We start from the raw sequence: 25,081 nt of genomic DNA, 5'->3' as shown, positions 1-25,081 counted from the left end.
ATTTATTTTCTTTTTATTTTTGGTTGTGTTGGGTCTTTGTTGCTGTGCACGGGCTTTCTCTAGTTGTGGCGAGCGCAGGTTACTCTTCGTTGTGGTACACAGGCTTCTTATTGCGGTGGCTTGTTATAGAGCATGGGCTCTAGGCATGCGGGCTTCAGTAGTTGTGGCACGCAGGCTCAGTAGTTGTGGCTCGCAGGCTCTAGAGTGCAGGCTCAGTAGTTGCGGCGCAGGGGCTCAGTTGTTCTGCGGTATGTGGGATCTTCCCAGACCAGGGCTTGAACCCGTGTCCCATGCATTGGCAGGCAGATTCTTAACCACTGTACCACCAGGGCAGCCCCTCCTATAGGTTTTTGCTTTGTGGTTACCGTGAGGCTTACATAAAACATCTTAGAGTTTTAACAGTCTACTTTAAGTTGATAGCAACTTAAATTTGAATGCATTCTAAAGCTGTATGTTTTTACTTCTCCCCTCCCCCTACATTTTATGTTTTTGATGTTGCAGTTTATTTCTTTTTATTTTGTGTGTCCGTTAACAAATTATTTTTACTACTAGCTTTATAGTCAATTAACTCACCACCTTTACAACATTAGATTTTCCCAATTTTCGTATGTATTTACCTTTACTGGTGAGATTTGTACTTTCATATGTTTTCCTGTTACTAATCAGCACCCTTTCATTTCAAATTAAGGAAGTCCCTTTAAGGTTTCTTGTAAGACCATTCTAGTGATGATAAACTTCTTTAGGTTTTGCTTGTCTGGAGAACTGTTAATCTCTCCTTCAATTCTGAAGGACAACTTTACCAGGTAGAGTGTTCTTAGTTGGCAGTTTTTCCTTTCAGGACTTTAAATATATTGTGCCCAACTCCCTTCTGGCCTGCAAAGTTTCTGCTGAAATATCTGCTGATAAGTCTTGGGGTGGGAGGGAAATCCCTGGTATGTAACACGTTGCTTTTCTCTTGCTGCTTTTAAGGTTCTTGTCTTGACTCTTTAATTTTCATGTGTCTTGGTGTGGGTCTCTTTGGGTTCATCTTTTTTTGAATTCTTTGGGCTTCCTGGATCTGGATGTCTGTTTTCTTCCCTGGATTAGGGAAGTTTTCAGCCACTGTTTCTTCAAATAAGTTTTCTACCCTTTTCTCTTCTCCTTCTGGGACATCTATAATACAAATATTGGTTTGTTTGATGTTGTCCCTTAAGTCCCTTAAGCTATCTTCACTCTTCTTTATTCTTTTTTTTTTCCTTTGTGCTGCTCTGATTGGATGAGTTCCATTGCCCTGTCTTCAAGTTCACTGATACTTTCTTCCACTTCTTCTAGTCTGCTGTTGAACCACTCTGTTGTATTTTTCATTTCATTTATTGTATTCTTCAGCTCTATGATTTCTGTTTGGTACTTTCTTATATTTTCTGTCCCTTTGTTGAAATTCTCACTTTGTTCATCATTCTTCCTCTGAGATCAGTGAGCATCTTTGTGGCTTATTTTGAACACTTTATCAGGTAAATCACTGGTTTCCATTTTATTAAGGTCTTTTTCTGAGGTTTTATAATTGGAAAGGATTGTAATTGGCCCCTAATATGTGTATTTAATTAGCAACCTTCCATTTAGGCCTAGCTATGAAGATAAGTTACTAGGCCTCTGTCACAGAAGGCCTGGAGGTGCATTTCAGTCTGTTTTCTCTGTACAGTAAGTCCCCTACATACGAACAAGTTCTGTTCTGAGAGCACATTCATCAGTTCAATTTGTTCGTTAAGTCCACCAAACTTAGCCTAGGTATCCAGCTAACACAATCGGCTACATAGTACCGTACTGTAATAGATTTATAATATTTTTCACACAAATAATACATAAAAAACAAACACAAAAAATAAAGAAAACATTTAAAATCTTACATTATAGTACCTTGAAAAATACAGTAGCACAGTACAACAGCTGGCATACAGGGGCTGGCATCGAGTGAACAGGCAAGAAGAGTTACTGACTGGAGGAGGGAGAGGAGGTGGGAGATGGTAGAGCTGAAGGATCATCAGCAACAGGAGACAGAGGGCAAGCTGCAGTTTCACTCATGCCTGCCATTGATGGCACATGTTCTGGTTCCTCACTGGATTCAATTCTATCTACCCTTTTGAAAAAATTATCCAGTGATGTCTGGGTAGTAGCTCTTTTTTTCTCATCATAAATGACACGGTAGCACTGGATTGCATTCTGAATGGCTGCTGCAACCTTCATGTACTGTTCTGTGTTCGGGTCCTGTGCCTCAAAAGCTAACAGTGACTCCTCACATAAAGAAAATCCCCTTGCCATTCCCTGCATCGTGAATCTCTTTCGTTCTTCAGTTACTTCTTCCTCTTGTCTCTCTTTGTCCTTCCTCTGGGCCTCCAATTCCATCAGGTCTTCGTTAGTAAGCTCCTTGTGTTGCACAGCAAGGAGCTCAGTGAAGTTGTCCTCTTGCAGATCTAGCTCCAGCTTCTCACTGAGAGTCACTAAGTTGCTGAAGACCTCTTTGGACTCCTCATCCACCTTCTCAAATCCATGAAAACCATGAACAAACTGTGAGCAAAGGTTCTTCCAAAACCCCATTCATGATGACGGCCATAACCTCATGCCCAGCAAAGTCAGTACTTTTTATGGCCTTGTAGATGTATAGTCCTTCCAAAATTGTCACAAGATTGTTCCTGATTGATCACGCACCTTTACTGCCTGACAAAAAGTGTGACGTAGATAATGTTTCTTGAAAGTCACTGTAACTCCCTGGTCCACAGGTTGGAAGAGTGACATAGTATTTGGTGGCAGATGCAGTACTTTGACTTTGGGATGAAAGTCACCCATGAATGGGGGGTGGCCTGGAGCATTGTTGAGCAACAGAAGAATGTTGAATAGGACATCCTTCTCCAAGCAATATTTCTCTACCTCTGGGATAAAGTGGTGGTAAACCAATCCTGGAAAATGGCCTATGCAACCTGGACTTTGGAGTTACTCTTCCACACAACAGGAAGAGAGCCCTTGGCTATATTTTTAAGGGCTCTTGGGTTCTCTGAATGATAAACTAAGAGAGGCTTCAGCTTCATATCGCTGGAAGCATTGCCACCAAACAACAGAGTTAGCCTATCCTTTGTTGCTTTACAATCTGGCATCAACTTTTCCTCCTTACTGATGTAATTTCGGTCTGGCATCCTCTTCCAGTACGGTCCTGTCTCATCCACATTAAAAACCTGCTTGGGTAAATATGTACCTTCATCAGTAATTTCTCAAAGCATTTCAGGAAATTCCTGGGCAGCTACCGTATCTGCACCCTCTACCTTGCCACTTACTTTTATGTTGTGAAAGTTGGCTCTAGACTTGAACCGATGAAATCAGCCATGGCTGGCATTAAAAGATGTGCCCTCTGGTTCTTTGCCATGTTTCTTCAAGTCTTCATAAAGGCTTTTACATTTCTTTTGAATAAGCATTAAGCTTAATGAGACTCAGTGCTGATGCTGATCCTGCGTCCACACACTGAGAAGTTTCTCCATCTCCTCCATCACTTTTCCACGCTTCTTCAATATTATCGTTGATATAATCGGCACAGTGGACTTCATATGTTCCACGATCTTGTCCTTGTTCTTTAGAATTGTGCCAATGGTTGAACCATTCGGGTTATAAGAATGAGTGATGTCTACAGTTTTTTTGCCTTGCTCCACTGTCTCAATTATTTTCACTTTTGTTTCCATTGTTATTGCTTGGCACTTTTTAGCAGTACCAGCTGCATAATTGCTGCTTTTACACTTGTTTCTGGACATCCTGGGCTTGAAATAAAGATCCTGTACTTCTGTATTGTGTACAGTACACAACCACTTGTAGAGGATGCCCACACATGACAATGTACGCCAGACATGTGAACTAACTTACATGATTGGACATGAGAACGCATGTTCGAATCTTTGAAAGTTCTCAACTTGAATGTTCGTATGTAGGGAACTTAGTGTACTGTGCCCTGTGGGGGTGGGGAGTTAGCCACTTCAGAACTGTTTTTCTGTTTGTTACAGTTATGTGAAACTCATGAACATAAGCCTCATTGGTCACCAGAGTCAAGCGAACAGGGGTTGTCCCCTGGTGGCAGCTGCAAAAACCGGAGCATCAAAAGTATGCACAAACGCTTTTGGGGGAGATACTGGTTACCTGGAGCATGGCAAAGCAAGAGTGCTTTGATAGTGCCCACCCTCTGAGATCTCTGGAAATGATTACTGTGTGTTAAGTTAGATACCTGCTCCTCTGGCTGAAGATAAGATAAGCAAATAAGTGTCTTTCACAGAAAGTCTGGGTGCTTTTCAGTTGACTGTCTCTGTGCTGGGCTCTAGGATGGGTGAGTTTGCGTAAGCGCTTAAAGAATTGTTTCACAGTTTGCTATAGCCTTGTGGGTCTCATGGACACAAGCTCCACTGGCTTTCTAAGTTAGATGTTTTGGGGTTCACCTCTCAGGTACAAGTCTTTAAAGTTGGGGTGCCCAGTGTGAGGTTCAAACCCTTTGCTCCTCAGGGAGAACTCAGGATTGTGAGTTCACTCCCAATACTGGGTCTCCACACCAAAGGTGTGGTTTACGGGAAAATTTTATCTCAGCCTCTCTCCTACCTGTTTTGATGTGTTTTTTTTCCTCCTTTGTCTGATGTGGAGGAGTCACTCAGCTAGTTTGGGGGTTTCTTTCAGAGGAAATTGTTCTATATGTAGCTGTAGATTTGGTGTGTCTGTGGGAGGAGGTGTGTTTAGCTTCCTCCTATGTTGTCATCTTGAACCAGCACCCTTTGGGACCATTTTAGAGGCTGCCTACCACAACTAGACTCTGAAAACCTTGTAGACCATGTTAAATATTTTTTATTTTATTCTAAAGGTTATAGGAAATCATGAAAGAGTTTTAAACAGAGAATTCATAAGATCAGATTTGAGTTAAAAAATAACTTTTTCTGGTGTCAAGAATAGATAGGCTAGAGTGGATGCTGGAAACCAAATAAAAGATCATCGCTACAGGACAGGTGAGATAATGTGGTGGTTTGAACTTTAGTGGTAGCCATGGAAATGGAAATAAAAGGATATTAATGATGTAAACTAAGTGGACCTGAAAGATAGCTTTGATGTGGAAGTTCAAAGGAAGAAGTCAAGAATGATTCTCAGTTTTCTGGCTACTCTAGCAGTGTGGATGGTGGTACTCTTTCCTGGGATAGGACCAAAGAAAACAATTTGGAGGGTTAAAGGAGGAGGTGAGTTACCTTTTGGGGTAATTAAGGTGAATATGATGAGATAGCCAAGTTAAAATGTGGAATAGACAGTAGTTTGATAGGTCTGATTTTTTCCTTCTGATCCCTGGGCTGGAGATCGAGATTCGGAGACTTTAGCATATGGTTGTAAATGATGCCATGGTAGAAGTTGAAAGTACAGTTGACCCCTGAACAATGCAGGGGTTAAGGGTGCTGGCCCCCCAAGCAGTCGAAAATCTGCTTATAACTTTACAGTCCTCTGTATCTGTGGGTTCAACTGTTTAGTACTGTAGTACATATTTATTGAAGAATATCCACATATAAGTGGACCCGCACAGCTTAAACCTGTGTTGTTGGAGGGTCAAATGTATTTAATAGTAAGATGAGAAGAAGGCCTATCACAGAGGAATTCCAACATTTAAGAGGAGGAGGAGCTGGCAAGAAGTTAGTAGAAAAACCAGGAGATGGTGGTGACACATTCCTTTCCATCTAGTGATGAGTTTGTATATTTGAATTCCTTCTAGCTTGAAATCATTATAAATCAGTGTTGAAGAAAAGACATATCTAAGAGATAGCTTGCTTCTTTTGTTCAACAAATTTTTTTTTCAACAAATATTTTTTCAGAATTCATTGTATGGAAGGCATTGTGCTGAGTAATGGCTAAATACCATGAAGGGGAAAACTGAGTGAAGTGGGCTTGAGGGAAACAATAGCTGTTATGGCTGATACTTGAGATGCCTGTTATACTTCATGTGGAGGTAAATGTTTGGGCAGCTGAATATATGATTCTGAAGTTAAGTGGAGACCTCTGGGCTTTTTAAAATTTGCATGTTTTTGGCATGTTGATGGCATTTAAAGCCATGAAACAAAATGAGATTACCAAAATGATATGTATAGAGAAACGAAGGTCTGGGATTAAACCCAGGACACACCTGGGCAGTGAGGTTTTGGAGATGAAGAACCAACAAAAGAGAAGGAGCAGTTATTGAAATAGGAGTAAATTCAAGAGAGTAGTATTACAAAAGCTAAGCGAAGAGTGCTTCAAGAGTGAGAGAACACAGCAAGTACTGAGGAAAGGGATTGGATGAATTATAAAATGACGAGGAAATTTGGGGGATTGACGGATATGTTCATTATCTTGATTGTGGTGATAGTTTTACGGGTTTACATATATCTTAACACATGGTACACATTATGAATATGCAGTTTATTTTATGTCACATATCTCAATAAAGCGATATTTTAAAAATTTCTTATATTAACCATCCATTTATGATTTTTTTTTTTAAAGGAGGGAGTGAACAGCTGTCAATTGCTGTTGATAGATCAAGTAAGATGAGCGTTTACTAGGAAGTAGCATCCTTGGTTGCCTTAACTAGAATACCATCAGTGGAGTTGTGGGGATAAAAGTGATTTGTGTGAGTTCAAGAGAAAATGGGAAGAGAGGAAGTGGAGACAGAGCTCTAGAAAACTTTTTGAAAGAGTTTTGCTGAAAAGAGAATTTGGAAAATGAGACTGAAGGGAGATGTGAAGTCAAAAGGAAGCTTTTTGTTTTGTTTTTGTTTGTTTGTTTGTTTTGCGGTTTGCGGGCCTCTCACTGTTGTGGCCTCTCCCGTTGTGGAGCACAGGCTCTGGACGCGCAGGGTCAGCACCCATGGCTCACGGGCCCAGCCACTTAGCGGCATGTGGGATCTTTCCGGACCGGGGCACGAACCCATGTCCCCTGCATCAGCAGGCGGACTCTCAACCACTGTGCCACCAGGGAAGCCCTGTTTTCTTTTTAAGAAGGGAACAATTACAGCTTACAAAGATAGTATAGCTTGTTTTTATTCAGATGGGAATAAATTGACAGGAAAAAATTGATGCTATGTGAAAAAAAGGGAAGAATTGCTGCAGTGATATCCATATACTCCTTTGCCATTGGTCTTGAGAATTCTGGCCATAATTATGAAAATTAATTTCTAAATCTGTTTTGATATGCTCTTTATTTTATTCATGGTTTATTTTAAAACTGGGTTTCATGGATCACTTTTGAAGATAGCTTTATTTAAAGCCATGTATATTTTTTATGTGTAATTACCATATTTGATATCTTTCATCTTATCTGTTCTTAAGGTTGATATTAATTATATTGGTGTCTCTTATTTTATTTCAAGAAATTATAATATCCATGCTTCCTCAAATAAAATGTAGATATTCTAGTCCAGCACTTATCAGCATAACTGTGATTGTTACATAAGCTACCAGTATCAGCTGTTGTTAAGAATCTTTACTTAGCAGGATATGCTCTCCCTATGAAGTAATTATGTGAAATAGTTTCACTGAAGAATTTGACAAAGTAAATTTTGAGCTTCCAATACTCTTAGGATTGATTGTGTTGGGGGGTAGGAGAAAATTGATGTAATCTTTGCTTGGGATAGCAGTTTCTTCAAATTTTCTAAGTTTGTTAACCCTGACCATAATTCTTTCCATAGGTGATGGGAAACCCAGGAGCTTTTAAAAGAAGTCTTTTATTCTCTGCCTTGTCTTATTTGGGTTTTGAAACTTATCAAGTCATTTCCCAGGCTGCTGTGGTTCATGCCACAGCCAAAGGTAAGCCTAAGGTAAACATCAGGAACACTTAGAGTTGTTTGTGTTTGTTATATTTTGTTAATAACTTATTATTATTATTATTTTTGCGGTACGCGGGTGTCTCACTGCTGTGGCCTCTCCTGTTGCGGAGCACAGGCTCCGGACGCGCAGACTCAGCGGCCATGGCTCATGGGCCCAGCCACTCCGCGGCATGTGGGATCCTCCCACACCGGGGCACGAACCCGTGTCCCCTGCATCGGCAGGCGGACTCTCAACCACTGCACCACCAGGGAAGCCCTATAACTTATTATTTTTGAATAGATAATGCAGCTAACATGTTAGAGGCTAGATTATTTTCTGCTTTTCTCTACTTGTCTCTACTTGTCTATATGTCTCTATTGTGGACAGACATATATATATACACATATGTATATGTATATATATCAGACTGACAACTAGAGAAAAGCAGAAAATAATCTAGCCTCTAATATGTTAGTTGCATTATCTATTCAAATATATAAAATGTCTTCCGGCAGCTAGAGCTCCTTCAGTGAGAAATACTCAGTACTTTATAGTTTTATAGGACCCTTGGGCTAAGAATGTTTTTTACATTTTTAAAGGGTGGAGGGGTTGTGGGACTGGGGGGGAAGAATATACCACAGAGACCATATCTGGCCCACAAAGAATATTTGCTCTTAAAATATTTACTCTCTGGATCTTTATAGAAAAAGTTTGCCAACCTCTATTTTTTTAAATATTTATTTATTATGTATTTATTTGGCTGTGCCTACTTTTTAATGATACAATGATTCTTTTGTTTCCTTAATGCCGAGGTGTTAATTCTTCTTGATGTAGTTAAGAAAAGTCCAATTACTTTGAAATAAAAACATTTTATTTATAAACAGAATGCAATTTGGTACTAAATATCAAGTAACTGGCTGAAAAATAGAAAAATTCCATCAAATTTTTTATTTTTTAATTTAGAAAAGTATAGATATGTAAACATAAAATAAGACTTGCCATATTTAAAAAATTAAATTTAGTTAAACCAGTTGTGTATGTAGACAGAGCCAAAATTCAGTCTATTAGAGAAAAACTTTTTTTTTTTTTTTGCGGTACGCAGGCCTCTCACTGTTGTGGCCTCTCCCATTGCGGAGCACAGGCTCCGGAAGCACAGGGTCAGCGGCCATGGCTCACGGGCCCAGCCGCTCTGTGACATGTGGGATCTTCCCGGACCAGGGCACGAACCCATGTCCCCTGCATCAGCAGGTGGACTTTTAACCACTGTGCCACCAGGGAAGCCCCAAGAAAAACTTTTAATTTATGAGTTAATAAGCCTTTTTGTTTTTCACAGTCCTCACTTTTTAACTATCAAGAAGGTACTTGGGAAAGAAGAGACTTGATTTTGAATAGATGTTATTAAAGTTCTAGTAGATGAAGAATTTGAGAATAGCTAAAGAGTACTAGTTATTTGTTGATTTCATTTGCCCATGACTATTCTTATATTTTTAAAAAAGCAGACGCTTGAATTGCTACGTTTTTGTTTTATCTTTTCTTTCGTTTAATGTATCATTTATTTTCATGAAAGACAAAGTAGAGGACTTGGTTTTATCACTGGCTTAATGACATATTTTGGCAAATACTTAAAACTCAGCTTTTTAAAGCTCCCTAGACTTTTCATCATAACTTTAACTCTCACAGCAACCTTGTAAAGTAGTTAGGAGGAGCCATATTTTCACATTACAATATTAATTTTTTTTAAAGCATCCTTGAGAGATGTGCCCAGTCGTTGCACTTTTAAGATTTTTCTGTGTGTGTGCCCCATTATATTAATTTTTGAAAAGGAGCTCAAAAAGTTAAACTTCTTCAAAGTACCAGAGCAGAAACCTTACCTATTTCTTTTCATGTCTATCACACTTAGTTTCAGTGAGCTTTAGCACCATTACAGAAATGAGTGCAAAGTTTTAGGGCTTCCCTAGGGAACAAAATATGGCACTTTGAAAGGCAAAGTCAAAATTATTTATAGCCTTAATGATCATAGTTGGTTTTTTCAGAAGTGTCCTAATGCCAGAAAATTACTGCATATTTGGTAAGGTGCTAGGCCCCTGTGAGGCCTGCATGATCTGGGCTGTGGCCTTGCACAGACACAGTAGTAGAGGGTAAGGGGGAGTGTCAAACGGTCAACTGTTTCCTGACTTTGTACTTCAAGGTACTTTGATGTGGCTTTCCTCCATTTTCTTCCTCCACCTCTTGAGTGAATGGCCATGAACTGGGCTACAGGAGTCCTGTGGATCACCAAATGGGTAGGCCCCCTTGCCCAGAGATTGCTCTGTGTCCTAGCCAGACTCACACATCCTGCTGAGCAATGGCTGACCCTTCACTCCCGTTTCCAAGATGGCTACTGTCAAGTGTGAACTTATTAAGAATTTCACTTCAGAGGAAACCATTCATCACAATAAGATCTCCATTATAGGAACTGGATTAGTTGTCATGGCCTGTGCTAATAGCATCTTATTAAAAGGCTTGAGTGATGAACTTGCCTTTGTGGATGTTGATGAAGGCAAACTGAAGGGTGAGACACTGGCTCTTCAACATGGCAGCCCTTTCATGAAAATGCCAAATATTGTTTCCAGCAAAGATTACCTTGTCACTGCAAACTCCAAGCTAGTGATTATCACAGCAGGTGCATACCCAAGAAAAAGAGAAACACACTTTGATGTAGTCAAGTAAGATGTGCCCATCTTTAACATAATGATTTCTTGTATTACCCAGTGTAGTCCTGGCTGCAAACTGATATTTGCTTCCAATCCAGTGGGTATCTTAATTACGTAGCTTGGAAGTTGAGTGCCTTTCCCAAAAACCATGTTACTGGAACAACATGGTTTTTGGGAAGTGGCTGTAATCTGAAATCTACCCATATCCATTTCTTCATTGGGCAAAGGCTTGCTATCCACTGTGAAAGCTGTTGTAGATGGATCTATAACCATTGGTAAACATGGAAACTTAAGTGTACCTGTGTGGAGTGGAGTTAACATTGCCGTGTCCCTCTGAAGGATCTAAACTCAGATATAGGAACAGATAAAGATCCTGAACAGTGGAAAAATGTCCACAAAGAAGTGATTACCTATGGCTATGAAATGGTTAAAAGGAAAGTTTATATTAATTGGGCCATTGGCCTAACTTTAGCTGATTTAACAGAAAGCATTTTTAAGAGTCTCAGGAGAGTTTCCACCGTAAGTAAGGACCTCTATGGAATAAATGAAGTGTTCCTTAGTGTTCCTTGTATTCTGGGAGAGAATGGTATTGCACACCTTACAAAGATAAAGCTGACCTCTGAAGAGGAGGCCCGTTTGAAAAAGAGTGCAGAAAAACTTTGGGAAATTCAGAAGGAGCTCATGCTTTAAAGTTGTTAAAGCTACCATTCTGAAGTTACTGAAGAGATGGTAGTTATAGGATTGTATAACAAACTTGAATAAACCTGAATTCGTAAAAGTTGGAAAAAGGAAATGGGGTATAGTGACTCCCCTGTTTATTTAGCCCTCCAGCTTTTTATTTAGCATCCAGATGGTGGATGATACTTACATTTTTTTGTTTTTACTATTCCTATTCCTAAGTAAGTGTATCTGACTTTGTTTCCATTGTCATACCAACTGTGACTTGCTTCTTCTGCTTCCTGCTTCTGCTTATAAGGACTCTTGTGATTATACTGGACCCACCTGGCTAAGATAATTTACTATTTTAAGGTTAGCTAATTAGCAACCTTAATTCCATCTACAAGCTTAATTCCCCTTTGCCCTAGTAACCTGTACATTTTCACAGGGCCAGGGGTTGAGATATGGACTTGTCTGGGGCCATTATTTTGCCAACCACAAATATCGGCTAAGAATGCTGAGACTATTTACTTCCTACTACTTACTCTTTAAGAATCTTTGGCTTTTTATAACCCAAATATGGAAAATCAGCCACTGATAAAAATATAGAATAGAATGAAAGCAAACTTAAGAAAATTAACCGGCCATGAGAATATTACTAAACTATAGCACCTAACCAGACTGAAGTAGGATTATAGAGGAAAAAAAATCTTTATTTTAGGGTTTCTTTGCTGTTGTCATTTAATTTTTCTTAAATTAGTATAATTACATGATGATTTTAACTTAAAAAATACTTCGTTTACATAGTTGTGTCATATATTTATGAGGTTATTTTTGCTGGTCTAGATTTTAATTTTTCATAAACTTAAAAAAAATTTTAGTGCACATGTAACATATAATATTGTACACCAACTATACTTCAATGAAAAAAAAATTTTTTAGCCCCATACACTATGATTAAAGCATACTAAGGTAAATAATAAAGTAACTTTACTGAACATATTGGAATGTTGGCTTATACATAAGACTAAGTAATACAGCACCCTTATAGAAGACAAAATTAAATGTGTATGTTCATTAGTAATAATTGGAATATCTGAAATTCAGACTAACTGGGTTTTTTAGTAACTAGTTAACTTTTTTAGAACATTACACTGTCTATAAGTTTTATGGTTTTTGTTGTAATATCTAAACTCATTAATGAGTTGGTTGGAGCATAGTGCCTCTAATTTAAGTTTCAGATCCTCTGTGTAGTTAACTTCATCTAAATTTTTTGATGACAGATTTGACTCTTTTTCCATAATAATGTCTGTATAAGTTAGATCATAAAAAGAATCTAGTAAAACAGTGTGTTGCATTCCACTCAAATTAATAATTTTCCGTGCTGTAAGTGGATATCATATCATTTTCTGCAGTGGATTTTTACTTCACAGCGGCAACAATAACAAAGGCTTTGTGTGGAGGGTAAGGGTACTATAAATTCCTCACAGAAAATTACTTTTTTCATTTTTTAAAATGTGTCATATTAAATTAGTACCAGAATAAGTTTTCTAATTTTTTATTTTCCAAGGTTTTAATAAACCACTTATTATGTGTGATAGCTTCATACTTATTTCTACTATACTTACATCTCAGTTGTTCATAATTTCTGATCTTTCTTTATAGGTGATTTCTGTATCTAATTTCTTTTGCTTCTATATAAAAGTGTTCATGTTTCTTAGAATTATTGCCATCTGGCTTGGGAAGACCTACTTTATTGAGCCTTTTTCTTTTATAGTCTTCAGAGTTGAAGAAATCCTTGAACAAGCAGACTACCTATATGAAAGTGGAGAAACAGAAAAACTTTACCAGTTGCTATCCCAGTACAAGGAAAGGTGGGCTATGTATGATAGGCCTGGGTTTGCGGTTTCCTGAAATTTTTTGTTATTTAACAATTAAAATATTCTTGGTGCTTGGAATTTTTATAGTTTTTACAAGTTTTTACTTCAAAATAATACTTCTTAGAGTTTAATTTATAGTATGATTTTTTTCTTAATGTTAAGTGACTCAAAAGTGCTACATATATCTCATTGATTCAGAAAAGGTGGTTCTGCCTATTCTAGTTGAATGTTGAAATTTTTTTTCATTTTGTTATTTTGCTTTGAATACAAGGTAGTCATTGAATAGATGTTTATCTTATCTATATTGTATATTTCTCATTTATTCTAAATTAATTTCATATTGGTTTAAGATTTGAATGAGCTAGGATGATTTTTTTGTCACCATTGAATGATATCTGTGTTATCACTGTGAAGCACAGTCTCATAGAGGAACTAAAAATACCTCCTTTTTCTATTTTTAGTATTAGCTTACATGCTTAGTCTGGTGTATTAATGTGACCTCATTTTTGGGGGAAGGATGGAGAAGGAGGGAGACTCAGCCCAATAAAATAAGTCAAATCAGGCTAGATGGCATTTCCAGATCACTGATTTACCTCATCTCCTGAACTAAAAATATTGAGTCATTTTCAACTACCTTTCTTATATTCCCCAAACCAGTTTTCCCCCCAAGACCCATCAATTTTACCTCCTAAATATCTATAGGATCCAACTTTCCTTCTCCATTGTCCCCTGAGTAACTTGAGGTGGTTAGCTTGGCATTTTATAGTCATTTTAGTAATTACTTGAAAAGTAAGCTACAAGGTAGTTATTCCATATTCATTGAATTATAGATATACTATTGCTACCTTTAGTTTCATTCAACTTTATGTGAATAGTATTTTTGTTAAGAAATGTATAATGTAGTAGGCTTAAAGACAAACATTTAATAAAAAGGAATTTAAGGTTAGTTTTTCAAGAAATATTCCTAACTTTTAACCTTGGTTTCTGTTTTATTTATTAGCCATTTCAAGTCTTATATAACTATATTTAAGTGGCAGTTTTTCAAGGAGTCCAAAGCTGTAAATATTTCATGCATCATGGCATGGATGATACATTCAAAGTTAAGATTTATTTTGAGATTACATTATATTTAATCATTCATTCATTCACAGATATTTATCGTATATTTTTTGTGTGCCAGGTACTGTATTTGGAGCTGTGGATACAGCATTTTGTTTATAGAGCATGATCTTGTCTATAAATTTATGTATTTTATAGTACTGTCTGAACCAGTTAGCTGTCTGAAGCACAGTGCCACTGAAGTCAAGCTTTAAGTTATATGTTGAATTTTGTAGGGAAAGTGTTCAGAGAATTCAAATACAGATATTTTCTAAGGAAGTTAGTATTTTAGATATTATAAGTTAATGTTTATGTATAATATTGGATATTTTATAGGAAATTTTGTCAAATACAGTTTTTGTATGGTAGAAAATAATAAATTTAACATGAAAAATGGATTTTTATATCATATTGCTCGCTGTATCCTCACTGACCTGAAAGGCCATATGTATTCATTAGTGATATGAACTTTAACAATTTTAAAATTGAGCTAAAATGGTTGTTTTATAATTATTTCAAATCAGTGAAGATGCAGAGTTACTGTGGCGTTTGGCACGGGCATCACGTGATATAGCTCAACTCAGTGGAACCTCAGAAGAGGAGAAAAAGCTCTTGGTGTATGAAGCCCTAGAGTATGCAAAAAGGGCACTAGAAAAAAATGAATCAAGTTTTGCAGCTCATAAGGTGAGGTGCTTACAGTACTGTAACTGTTACCATGTACTGAGAGCGACATTGGTCTGTACTTATCTATTGTCTCTAATTTACATAGGAAAGAAATAGTTCTCTTTTAAAGAAGTAGGGAAGAGGTTTATTTTTATAACATTTTTTTAAAAAAGAAGTAGTTCTTTGCATTCTTGAACATTTATTCTAAGTTCATTAGTATGTTTGATAAATTACTTTTGTGAAGGCTTATTTTTAAACCAAAGTGTTAGTAGTTTCATGAATTACCTCTGTCTTTATTTCTAGTAGTACAAACACTGGACAAACGTTTTCTCTTTTTCCTCACATTATATTTGTTTTATGTGGAGGTAGGAGTATAGCAGCTGGACAGCTGAGATCTAGTATAACTTTTTACATGTAACTCCACTAGCTTCTGGATTTCCTGACTGGTTTAGAATGTTATTCAGTGGATACTGTGGGGAGACTAGGGGACATTGTTGGTATTTTGGATTAGGACATCACTTTATCATAGTAGACTGTCCTCAGTGGAGCCCCCAAGTCATTGTGACAACCAAATTCTGTCTCCATGCATTTCCAGATGCTCCCTTTAGGGGATGGTTCTGTCTCCCCCCCACCCCCCACTTCCACCACTACTTGTTCATATTAAGGATTAAACATATAGACCCTTTAAATTTGCTGAGACTTGTTTTATGGCCCAGAATATGGTCCATATTTGTAAATGTTCTTTTTGCACATGAAAAGAATATTTATTCAGCTGTTGTCATTCAGGTCAAGTTGGTTGATAGTGATAGTGGTGTTTGAATCTTCTATATCCTTACTGATTTTCTGTCTACTTCTATAAATTATTCACAGAGGGATGCTGAAATCTCCAAGTATAATTGTAAATTTATCTGTTTCTATTTGCAGTTTTCTTAGTTTTTGCACCATGTATTTTAAAGTGCTGTTATTAGGACTATAAACATTTAGCATTGTTATATTTTCTTGATATGTTGACCTCTTTATCATTGTAAAATGATCTTATTTATCTCTAGAAATATTCTTGGTTTTATAGTCTACCTTGTCTGATATTAATGTAACCACTCTTGTTTTCTTTTGATTGTTAGCATGTTACATCCTTTTCTGTCCTTCTACTTTTATTTGTGCCTTTATATTTAACATATACTTCTTGTAAGGAGATGCTAATTCTTTCTTTTATTTTTACTTGTTTTATATTCTTCACATTATATAAAATTCACCATTGCAATGTATACACTTCAGTGGTTTGTAGCATATTTTACTATGTTGTTCAACCTTCACCACTATCTAATTCCGGAACACGTCAATTACCCCCAAAACAAACCCCATATCTATAACCAGTTAGTCCCAGTTGTCTCCTGCTCCTGTCCCCTGGCAAGCACTGAGCTACTTTCTGTCTCTTTTAATTTGCCTATTCTGAACATTTCATGTAAATGAAATCATACAGTATGTGGCCTTTGTGTGTCTGGCTTCTTTCACTTAGCCATGGATGAACAATGTTCATCCATGCTGAGTATATGACAGTACTTCATTCCTTTTTATGGCTGAATGATACTCCATTGTATGGAAATACCATTTTTGTTTATTCATTTATCAGCTGATGGGCATTTGGGTTGTTTCCACTTTTTGGCTATTATGAATAATGCTACTATAAATAATTCCGTACAAGTTTTTGTGTGAACACCTGCTTTTATTTATTTTTTTAATTGAGGTAAATTCACATAACATAAAAGTAACCATTTTATACATTTCACATTCTTATACCATTGGCATTTATACATTTACAGTGTTATGCAATAGTTACCTCTCTATAGTTCCAAAACATTTTCATCACCTCAAAAGGAAACCCTCTACCCATTAAACAGTCACTCTCTATTCCCTCTTATTCCCAGCTCCTGACAACCACTAATCTGCTTTCTGTCCCTATGGCTTTACCTACTCTGGATATTTCATAGAAGTGGAATCATACAATATGGGATAATTTGTGTCTGACATCTTTCACTTGTTTTTGAAGTCCATTCACCTTGCAGCATTTATCAGTACTTTATTCTTTTTTATGGATGAATAATATTTCATTGTATACCACATTTTGTTTATCCATTCATTAGTTGATGGACATTTATTTCCACATTTGGCTATTGCTTATAGTGTAGCTATCAACATTCGTGCACAAGTATTTGTTTAAATATCTGTTTTAAATTATTTTGAGTATATACCTAGTAGTGGAATTACTGGTTCATGTGGTCATTCTATGTAATTCTTTTTGAGGAACTGTCAAATTATTTTCCAAAGTAGCTGTACCATTTTACATTGCCACGAGCAGTGTATGAGGGTTCCAGTTTTTCCACATCCTTGCCAACACTTGTTATTGTCCATTTTAAAAAATTATAGCCATCTTAGCAGATGTGAAGTGGTATCTCATCATGGTTTTGATTTGCATTTTCCTAATGAATAGTGATATTGAACATCTTTTCATATACTTATCGGACGTTTGTATATATTCCTTGGAGAAAATGTCTATTTAAATTCTTTGCCCATTTTTATTTATTTATTTTTTTGCGGTACGCGGGCCTCTCACTGTTGTGGCCTCTCCTGTTGCGGAGCACAGGCTCCGGACGCGCAGGCTCAGTGGCCATGGCTCATGGGCCTAGCCACTCCGCAGCATGTGGGATCTTCCCAGACCAGGGCACGAACCTGTGTCCCCTGCATCGGCAGGCGGACTCTCAACCACTGTGCCACCAGGGAAGCCCTTTGCCCATTTTTAAACTTGTCTTTTTATTGTTGAATTGTAAGAGAATATTTTCTTTATACTAGTCCCTTGTTAGATATATGACTTGCAAATATTTTCTCCCATCCTGTGGCTTGTCTTTTCACTTTCTTAATAGTGTTCTTTGCAAAAGGTTTTAATTTTGATAAGGTCCAATATATTTATTGTTCTTTGATTGCTTGTGCTTTTGATGTCATATCTAAAAAACTTGCCCAATCCAGTGTTACAGACGTTTTCACCTATGTTTCTTTCTAAGAGTTTTATATTTTTTAGTTCTTACATTTAGGTCTTTGGTACATTTGGACTTAATTTTTATGCATGGTGAGAGGTAGGAGTCCAAATTCATTCTTTGGCATGTATATATCCAGTTGTCCTACTACCATTTGTTGAAAAGATTATTCTTTCTCCACTGAATGGTCTTGGCATCCTTGATGAAAATCAGTTCAACATAAATGTATGGGGTTTTTTTTTGTTGTTTTTTTTGTTTTTTTTTTGCGGTACGCGGGCCTCTCACCGCTGTGGCCTCTCCTGTTGCGGAGCACAGGCTCCGGACGCGCAGGCTCAGCGGCCATGGCTCACGGGCCCAGCCGCTCTGTGGCACGTGGGATCCTCCCGGACCAGGGCACAATCCCGCGTCCCCTGCATCGGCAGGCGGACCCTCAACCACTGCGCCACCAGGGAAGCCCTGTATGGGTATATTTTTGAGCTCTCAGTTCTATTCCATTGGTCAGTGTGTATCCTTTTGCTAGTACCACAATGTCTTGATTACTATTGCTTGGTAGTAAGTTTTGAAACAAGGAAGTGTGAGTCCTCCAACTTTGTTCTTCTTTTGTTTTGACTTTCTTTGACTATTCTCAGTCCCTTGAATTTCCGTATGAACTTTAGGATCAGCTTGTAAAGTTCTGCAAAGATGCCAGTTGGATTTTTCAAAGAGATTTCATTGAATTTGTAGATCAATTTGGGGAGTATCACCATCTTAACGATATCTTCCAATCCATGAACTTATGCATTCTTTCCCTTTGTTTAGGTCTTTTTCCTTCACCAGTGTAATTTTTCAGCGTCAAGGAACTGTCAAAGAGGATCTTCAAAGCAGCAGGAAAGAAGGCAGGACTAGAGTAGCATTTAATTTGGAGGGCTTTTTTGTTGTTGTTGTTTTCCTTACAACTGATATTCCTAGATCTTTGTGAGCTCTTGATTTCCAAACCTTTTGGGTGGTTCTTTTCTCAGCCTTGGATAGTCCCTTCATATGCAAGCGATGATCTTTACTCAGCTGAAAAGGGTGACCCTCTGCAGTTCTTCATCTGGAGTTCTAGCTCCGGTCAGCTGTTTCTTCTACAGTATTCTGCTCTGTGAACTCCAGACACCTGGGCTTCCCCAGACTCCCAGTTCCATCTCTTCAAAGCAGAGACACTGCTTGGCCTATTTTGCCTCCCTGGGCTTCAACCTAGAAATTTCTCCAGGGCAGCCATAGGGCTCATCTCATTTGTTTCTCGTCTGTGAGATGTCACTGTGTCTGATGTGTATAATATCTTGAGAGTCTTTATTTCTTATATTTTGTCTGCTTATTTTAGCCTTTCAGGCAAGAAGGTAGGTATAGTATCTATTACCCCTTCTTGGCTAGATTATCTGTTATAAAAGAAAAGTTTTCTTTAAAAATAATGTAAACTTATTACAGAAAATAGACATTTTGGAAATTGAAAAAAGTACCAATATGGAAATAAAAATCACCCATGATCACAGCTCCTACCATCAGCTCTTGCTAGTATGATCATTAATTAACAGTCCTATGGGGCTTCCCTGGTGGCGCAGTGGTTGAGAGTCCGCCTGCCTATGCAGAGGACACGGGTTCGTGCCCCCGTCCGGAAAGATCCCACATGCCGTGGAGCAGCGAAATAAAATAAAAATTAAAAAACAAAACAAACAAAAAAAAACAGTCCTATGTAGTAACTAAATGCCAATCTAAGCAGAATGTTTAGGATTCATCCATAAGTTTGTGTTTGCTTTGATATAGATGATAGTTAAATGCATAAGAGAAGGTGATTTTATCTAGAGCCCTGATAAGTGGGAAGAGATCAGAGCACCAAATTTGAAACCCTGTATGACACCTCTAGTCATCTGAATTTGGGCAGCTGGGTGACTGTCAATGGAGATTAAATGAGCATAGTCAGTGTGGGTTTTAAATTATACTCTTTTATTTTCAATAAAAATATCAAGATACAAAAGATTTTGGTGGAGAATAGATTTAAACAGAAGTTTAAGTATTAACGTTTTTATGGTTAGAATTATTAAAATTTCACAGATGTAAGCACAAACAAAAAGAAATGGTGCGTGTTGATAAGAAACTATTGTATCTCACAGAACCCAAAGGCAAGATGCATTTAGGCTTCAGGAGAAACTGGCTCAATTGCTCTGAGGCTTCATTGTCTTTCCTCTTTGCTGTTATCTGCAAATCTTTTTTTACTTCAGTTTTTTTCTCATCCTCAGTTTTGTGACTTTCCACAGCATCTGGGTTTATGAAGCTTGGATATTTTGGTTTTGGTTCTTAGGGAAGAAACTCAGATTATCTCAGTTTGGGTCTGTATCCAGCTATGGGTATGGGGACAAGGTCACAATTGACAAATGTGGCTGTTATTACTATAACAATGCAGGTGTGGGAGAAGCAGCAGCTCCAATAAAATAGGATAAGAAAATAAAATGATAATTATTAAATTGCACATTTCTCTAAATTTATATTCATACCATAAATATGAATTGTTATCTCCCCATTGTGTTGGTAACTTTCTTAGAGATTCACTACCCTCTGCCTTGTATTATAGTTCTCTAAAAACATGTCCAAGTTCCTTAAGAGCCATGTCTACTTTTTCTTGTATATTCCAGTATATTTAATACAGTTTTTGTCCTCTGCTTTTTGTTAAATGACTACTGAGGAATAAATATCAATAGTTACTCAGTTTTACCTTGTATTGAATGGAATACTATTGAGTATTATTATTCTTACTCCTTTTTTTCCTTCTATTTTTAGTGGTATGCAATCTGTATTAGCGATGTTGGAGATTATGAAGGAATCAGGGCTAAAATTGCAAATGCCTACAAGATCAAGGAGCATTTTGAGGTACTGATGAACTTTAAAAGTCATTAGTTTTCTGAATTGATTTCTGTTTCACTTATCTCTTGCTGTATAGCAAACCACCTAAAACTTAGTGGCCTAAAACAATGACTATTTATTTCTCACAGTTCTGTGGATTAACTGTGCACAGTGGTGCTTCTGTTCTGCTTGTTGTGGCTGAGGTCATTTAGAGGGCTACATTCACCTGGACCCTCAGCTGGGACAGGAATATAGAAGATGCACTCTCATCTACAACAGTTTCTCTCTACTTTTCTTCTCATCATTTAGTAGTGTAGCCCAAGCTTCTTTATAGCATGGTAGCTGGCTTCCAAGAGTGAGCATTCCAAGGGAAAATTTCCATTGTGCAAACTTTTATCAAGCATGTTTGCATCATGCTTGGTAATAACCTGTCGACCTAAACAAGTAACGTGGCCAAGACTAGAGAATGTGGGAGAGGCTTATACAAAGTCCTGAGTGCCAGGAGGTATAGTCTCATCTAACAATCTAATATAATTGACATACCACTCCCAAAGGTAATAGTAGTGTATATGATTATGATCTCTGTGTGTGTTTTAATATTTCCCCCAAAGTTAATTTACTTATTTATAGTAAGCTCTTCCTTAGGTGCCAGAAATTCTCCAGGAGTTTGTATATTTCATGATGTGCATACACACTATTCCATTGTCCAAAAACAAACAACAAAAAAACTGCAGCTAAAAAACTGCAGTGTATTTCTTTCTTTCTTTCTTTCTCTTTCTTTCTTTCTTTCTTTCTTTTCTTTCTTTCTTTCTTTCTTTCTTTCTTTCTTTCTTTCTTTCTTTCTTTCTTTCTTTCTTTCTTTCTTTCTTTCTTTCTTTCTTTCTCTCTTTCTCTCTCTCTCTCTCTCTCTCTCTCTCTCTCTCTTTCTCTCCCTCTCTCTCTCTCTCTTTCATTTTTGGCTGGGTTGGGTCTTTGTTGCCATGCACAGTTGCAGCAAGTGGGGGCTACTCTTTGTTGCGGTGTGTGGGTTTCTTATTGTGGTAGCTTCTCTTTGTTGTGGAGCACGGGCCGTAGGTACACAGGCTTCAGTAGTTGTGGCACATGGGCTCAGTAGTTGTGGCTAGCGGGCTCTAGAGCGCAGGCTCAGTAGTTGGGGCGCATGGGCTTAGTTGCTCCGCGGCATGTGGGATCTTCCCGGACCAGGGCTCGAACCCGTGTCCCCCGCATTGGCATTTGGATTCTTAACCATTGCACCACCAGGGAAGTCCCTGTCTTTTGATATTATAGACCATCTCAAAAACACACAGGAAGAGAAAGTGATGAAAACAAACATATTTATCATTATAGTCTCAATTCCTAGTTAATGTAATGACTAGTGGAAAAGAACATTGGACTAGGAGTCAGGAGACCTAGCTTCTTATTTGGGCATCAGTAGTGTATATATATACACAAACACACAAACACACATACATACGTATATATTGATACACATACATATATATTTCAATTTAATAACATACATTTTTCACGTTTTAAGACCTTTGAAATCAGATTGCATTATATATAACCAGTGGTATCTTATAATTGGCAGTGCTTTTTTCTTAGTGGTATATAAAATAATGATGTGTCATAACGTTTATGGTATCTTAGATTCAGTGAAATATAGTAATTTACTTAGTGTCATTAGATAAATCATTTAAATTACTTGTACCTTGGGATGTAGAAATACCTGACAGATAACTTCCAATGTGAATAATGAAATGCTGCAGAAAATATATAATGTATACTTTAAAGAAACAGTGAAGGCTATAGATTATTTAAAAATAACTAATGTTTTTCATAAGTTTTCAAATGAGTATGTGTTATTTAAAAATGACAGTGTTAAGTATTTACATGCTAAAAGATCATTTATACTACTCCTATTCAGATTCCATTATTACATCTAAAGTCATAAGGAATTATTATCTTTGCATTGTTTTTGAAGATGTTTAAACTAATGGCAGAAAGAATTACAAAAGAAAAGGTTTGCTTGAGAGTAGCCCCTCTCAATCCATCCCAAAAGAAAATTAAACTGTAATGCCCCAAGGCATCGATTGTATATGATGAATTAACTTCTCTTCCTTGCATCAAAATGGACTAGCTCTGTACCATTCTTGGTAGAATGGAAAATGTAGTTACTCATATAATTTTTTGTAGGGCTTAATTTTCTAGTGGAACGCTGATTGGGAAAGGTTGCTTTGAATATAAGTTGTATATACTTTAAAATATATTTTGCCATGTAAATCATATCTATTTATAGAAAAGTAAAAATTAGGTCAGTGCTGATTCTTACCCATATTGTTGATAACAGGATTTCTGCTAAGTCATACTTGATTAGCCTTATTTTAGCTATTATCTCTTCCGTTACTAACATTATGATCAGTGGTGGTAATAAAGAGTCTGAAACTTATGAAAGGTAAAAATAATGATGATCCTGATGATAGAAAATATTACTGTGTTAAGCACCTCCTGTTACTTGTTCATTTAATTTTCACCACAACCCTATAAGGTAGGTGTACTGCTTTCTTGATCCTATGCAAGAGCAAACTCAGGCATGGAAAGAATATAGAAATTGCCAAGGTCAAAAAGTAAGAAGTCATTGAGCTGTGATTTAAACCTTGGTGGTCTGGCTTCAGAACCACTCTGGTAACCAGTACAGATATTTGAAAATGTGTATCTCACACATTATCAACTGAAAGTGAAAATATGTGTCTATAGAAAAGCATAAGCTAGGGAGTCCTAATTTTTTTAAAACTTTCTTTATCATTAGTAGCATTAACATTAATCTATGAGATTTCCTGAGTGGTTTTCAACAAAATAATGTAAAAGGAGGAGTCATTTCTTTAAAGTTATTCTGTAGTTTATGCTTTACATTAGTTCACATAGGACTTTCACATAGTAAATAGAAATTAGGGAGACTTTTATCAATATATTTTATATTATACATAATTAATAAATTCTGTGAACAAGTAGTATTTATTTTTCCTTTGTTAAGTGTAGATGGGGAAGTTAAACAAAATTTGCACATAGGAAGAGACTTTCTAAAATTATTTTGTATTTTGTTCTTTTAACAAAGAATACTTTTACTCAATAGTGATACAGGATTTGCCAAAAAGGAACTTTCTTATTTATTTTTCCTTTAATCTAGAAGAAATATTGAGAGCTATAGATTATTAGTTTTCAAAATTAGATTTGTTTACAGATTTTGTATTTTCTTCATCTTGATAAATCCTATCATTTTCTGAGTCTTTTTTTTATTTTTTAAAAATTTTATTTATTTTATTATTTTTGGCTGTGCTGGGTCTTTGTTGCTGCACACGGGCTTTCTCTAGTTGTGGTGAACGGGGTGCTACTCTTCGTTGCAGTGCATGGGCTTCTCATTGCGGTGGCTTCTCTTGTTGCAGAGCATGGGCTCTAGGCACGTGGGCTCAGTAGTTGTGATGCATGGGCTCAGTAGTTGTGGTGTATGGGCTTAGTTGCTCCGGCGGCATGTGGGATCTTCCCGGACCAGGGATTGAACCTGTCGCCTGCATTGGCAGGCAGAATCTTAACCACTGGACCACCAGGGAAGTCCCTCTGAATCTTATAAAACAGTAACCTTAGTATAAGGCATTGATAGTGTACTGAAATAAATTTAATTAAAAAATTAGGAGGGATGCAAGAGGGAGGGGTTAGGGGGATATATGTATACATATATGATTCACTTTGTTATACAACAGAAACTAACACAACACTGTAAAGCAATTATACTCCAATAAAGGTGTTAAAAAAATTAGGAAAAAAGTTGCTGTTGATTATCAGAAAAATTAAAATGCAGAGTTGCAATTGTTTTTAATCATGGTTTCTTCAGCAAACATAGTAAAGTACTTATTGGTGTTTAGGAAACAAATATGATTCATTTTCTCATTTCTTGTTAGAAAGCAATTGAACTCAACCCTAAAGATGCTACCGCAATTCACCTTATGGGTATTTGGTAAGAAAATTTCTTTAAATAAATATTTCAGTGGTTTTTAGTATGATCTTATTTTGTAGTATGTATACATATCTTGTTTGGTAGTATATAAAAAAGCAAAATATAAAATGTTTAAAAATATTATTTGGCAGTCAGGAGTGTTTAATCCATTATATTAACTAGCAGTTGTACTGGTTATTTAGTGTTTAGTATTTAGAAAATAACTAAATTTGATTGTGATCTTGTTAAACATTGTTATTCAGATCATTTAGAAACGTACTAAGACTAAAAAGGCATTGAAACTTTTCATTAGACCTTTAAATTCCTTTTTTTGGGAAAGACTATTCTTATTTACCAGACTAAATGGAATTGGATTAATCTAACTATAGTAATACACTAGGAT

At 36.8% G+C, this 25,081-nt stretch overlaps 1 protein-coding gene and 1 pseudogene across 4 annotated transcripts in view; both read left to right on the top strand.

Moving 5' to 3' along the window:
* Positions 1-25,081, top strand: part of RMDN1 (regulator of microtubule dynamics 1) — a 37,931-nt gene that overhangs the window by 7,236 nt on the left and 5,614 nt on the right. For all 4 annotated transcript variants that reach the window (XM_060127269.1, XM_060127268.1, XM_060127270.1 and 1 more), the window contains exons 2-6: positions 7,694-7,811; positions 12,939-13,035; positions 14,664-14,823; positions 20,625-20,714; positions 24,644-24,699. In XM_060127269.1, the coding sequence (XP_059983252.1) occupies positions 7,694-7,811; positions 12,939-13,035; positions 14,664-14,823; positions 20,625-20,714; positions 24,644-24,699 (521 nt within the window). The remainder of the gene's footprint in view (positions 1-7,693; positions 7,812-12,938; positions 13,036-14,663; positions 14,824-20,624; positions 20,715-24,643; positions 24,700-25,081) is intronic.
* Positions 10,185-11,194, top strand: LOC132508085 (L-lactate dehydrogenase A-like 6A; annotated as a pseudogene).

This window comes from Lagenorhynchus albirostris, chromosome 17 (assembly GCF_949774975.1).
Source record: "Lagenorhynchus albirostris chromosome 17, mLagAlb1.1, whole genome shotgun sequence".
NCBI lineage: Eukaryota > Metazoa > Chordata > Mammalia > Artiodactyla > Delphinidae > Lagenorhynchus > Lagenorhynchus albirostris.
Note: the sequence above shows the minus strand (reverse complement) of the source record. Positions and strands in the feature narration are given on the sequence as shown.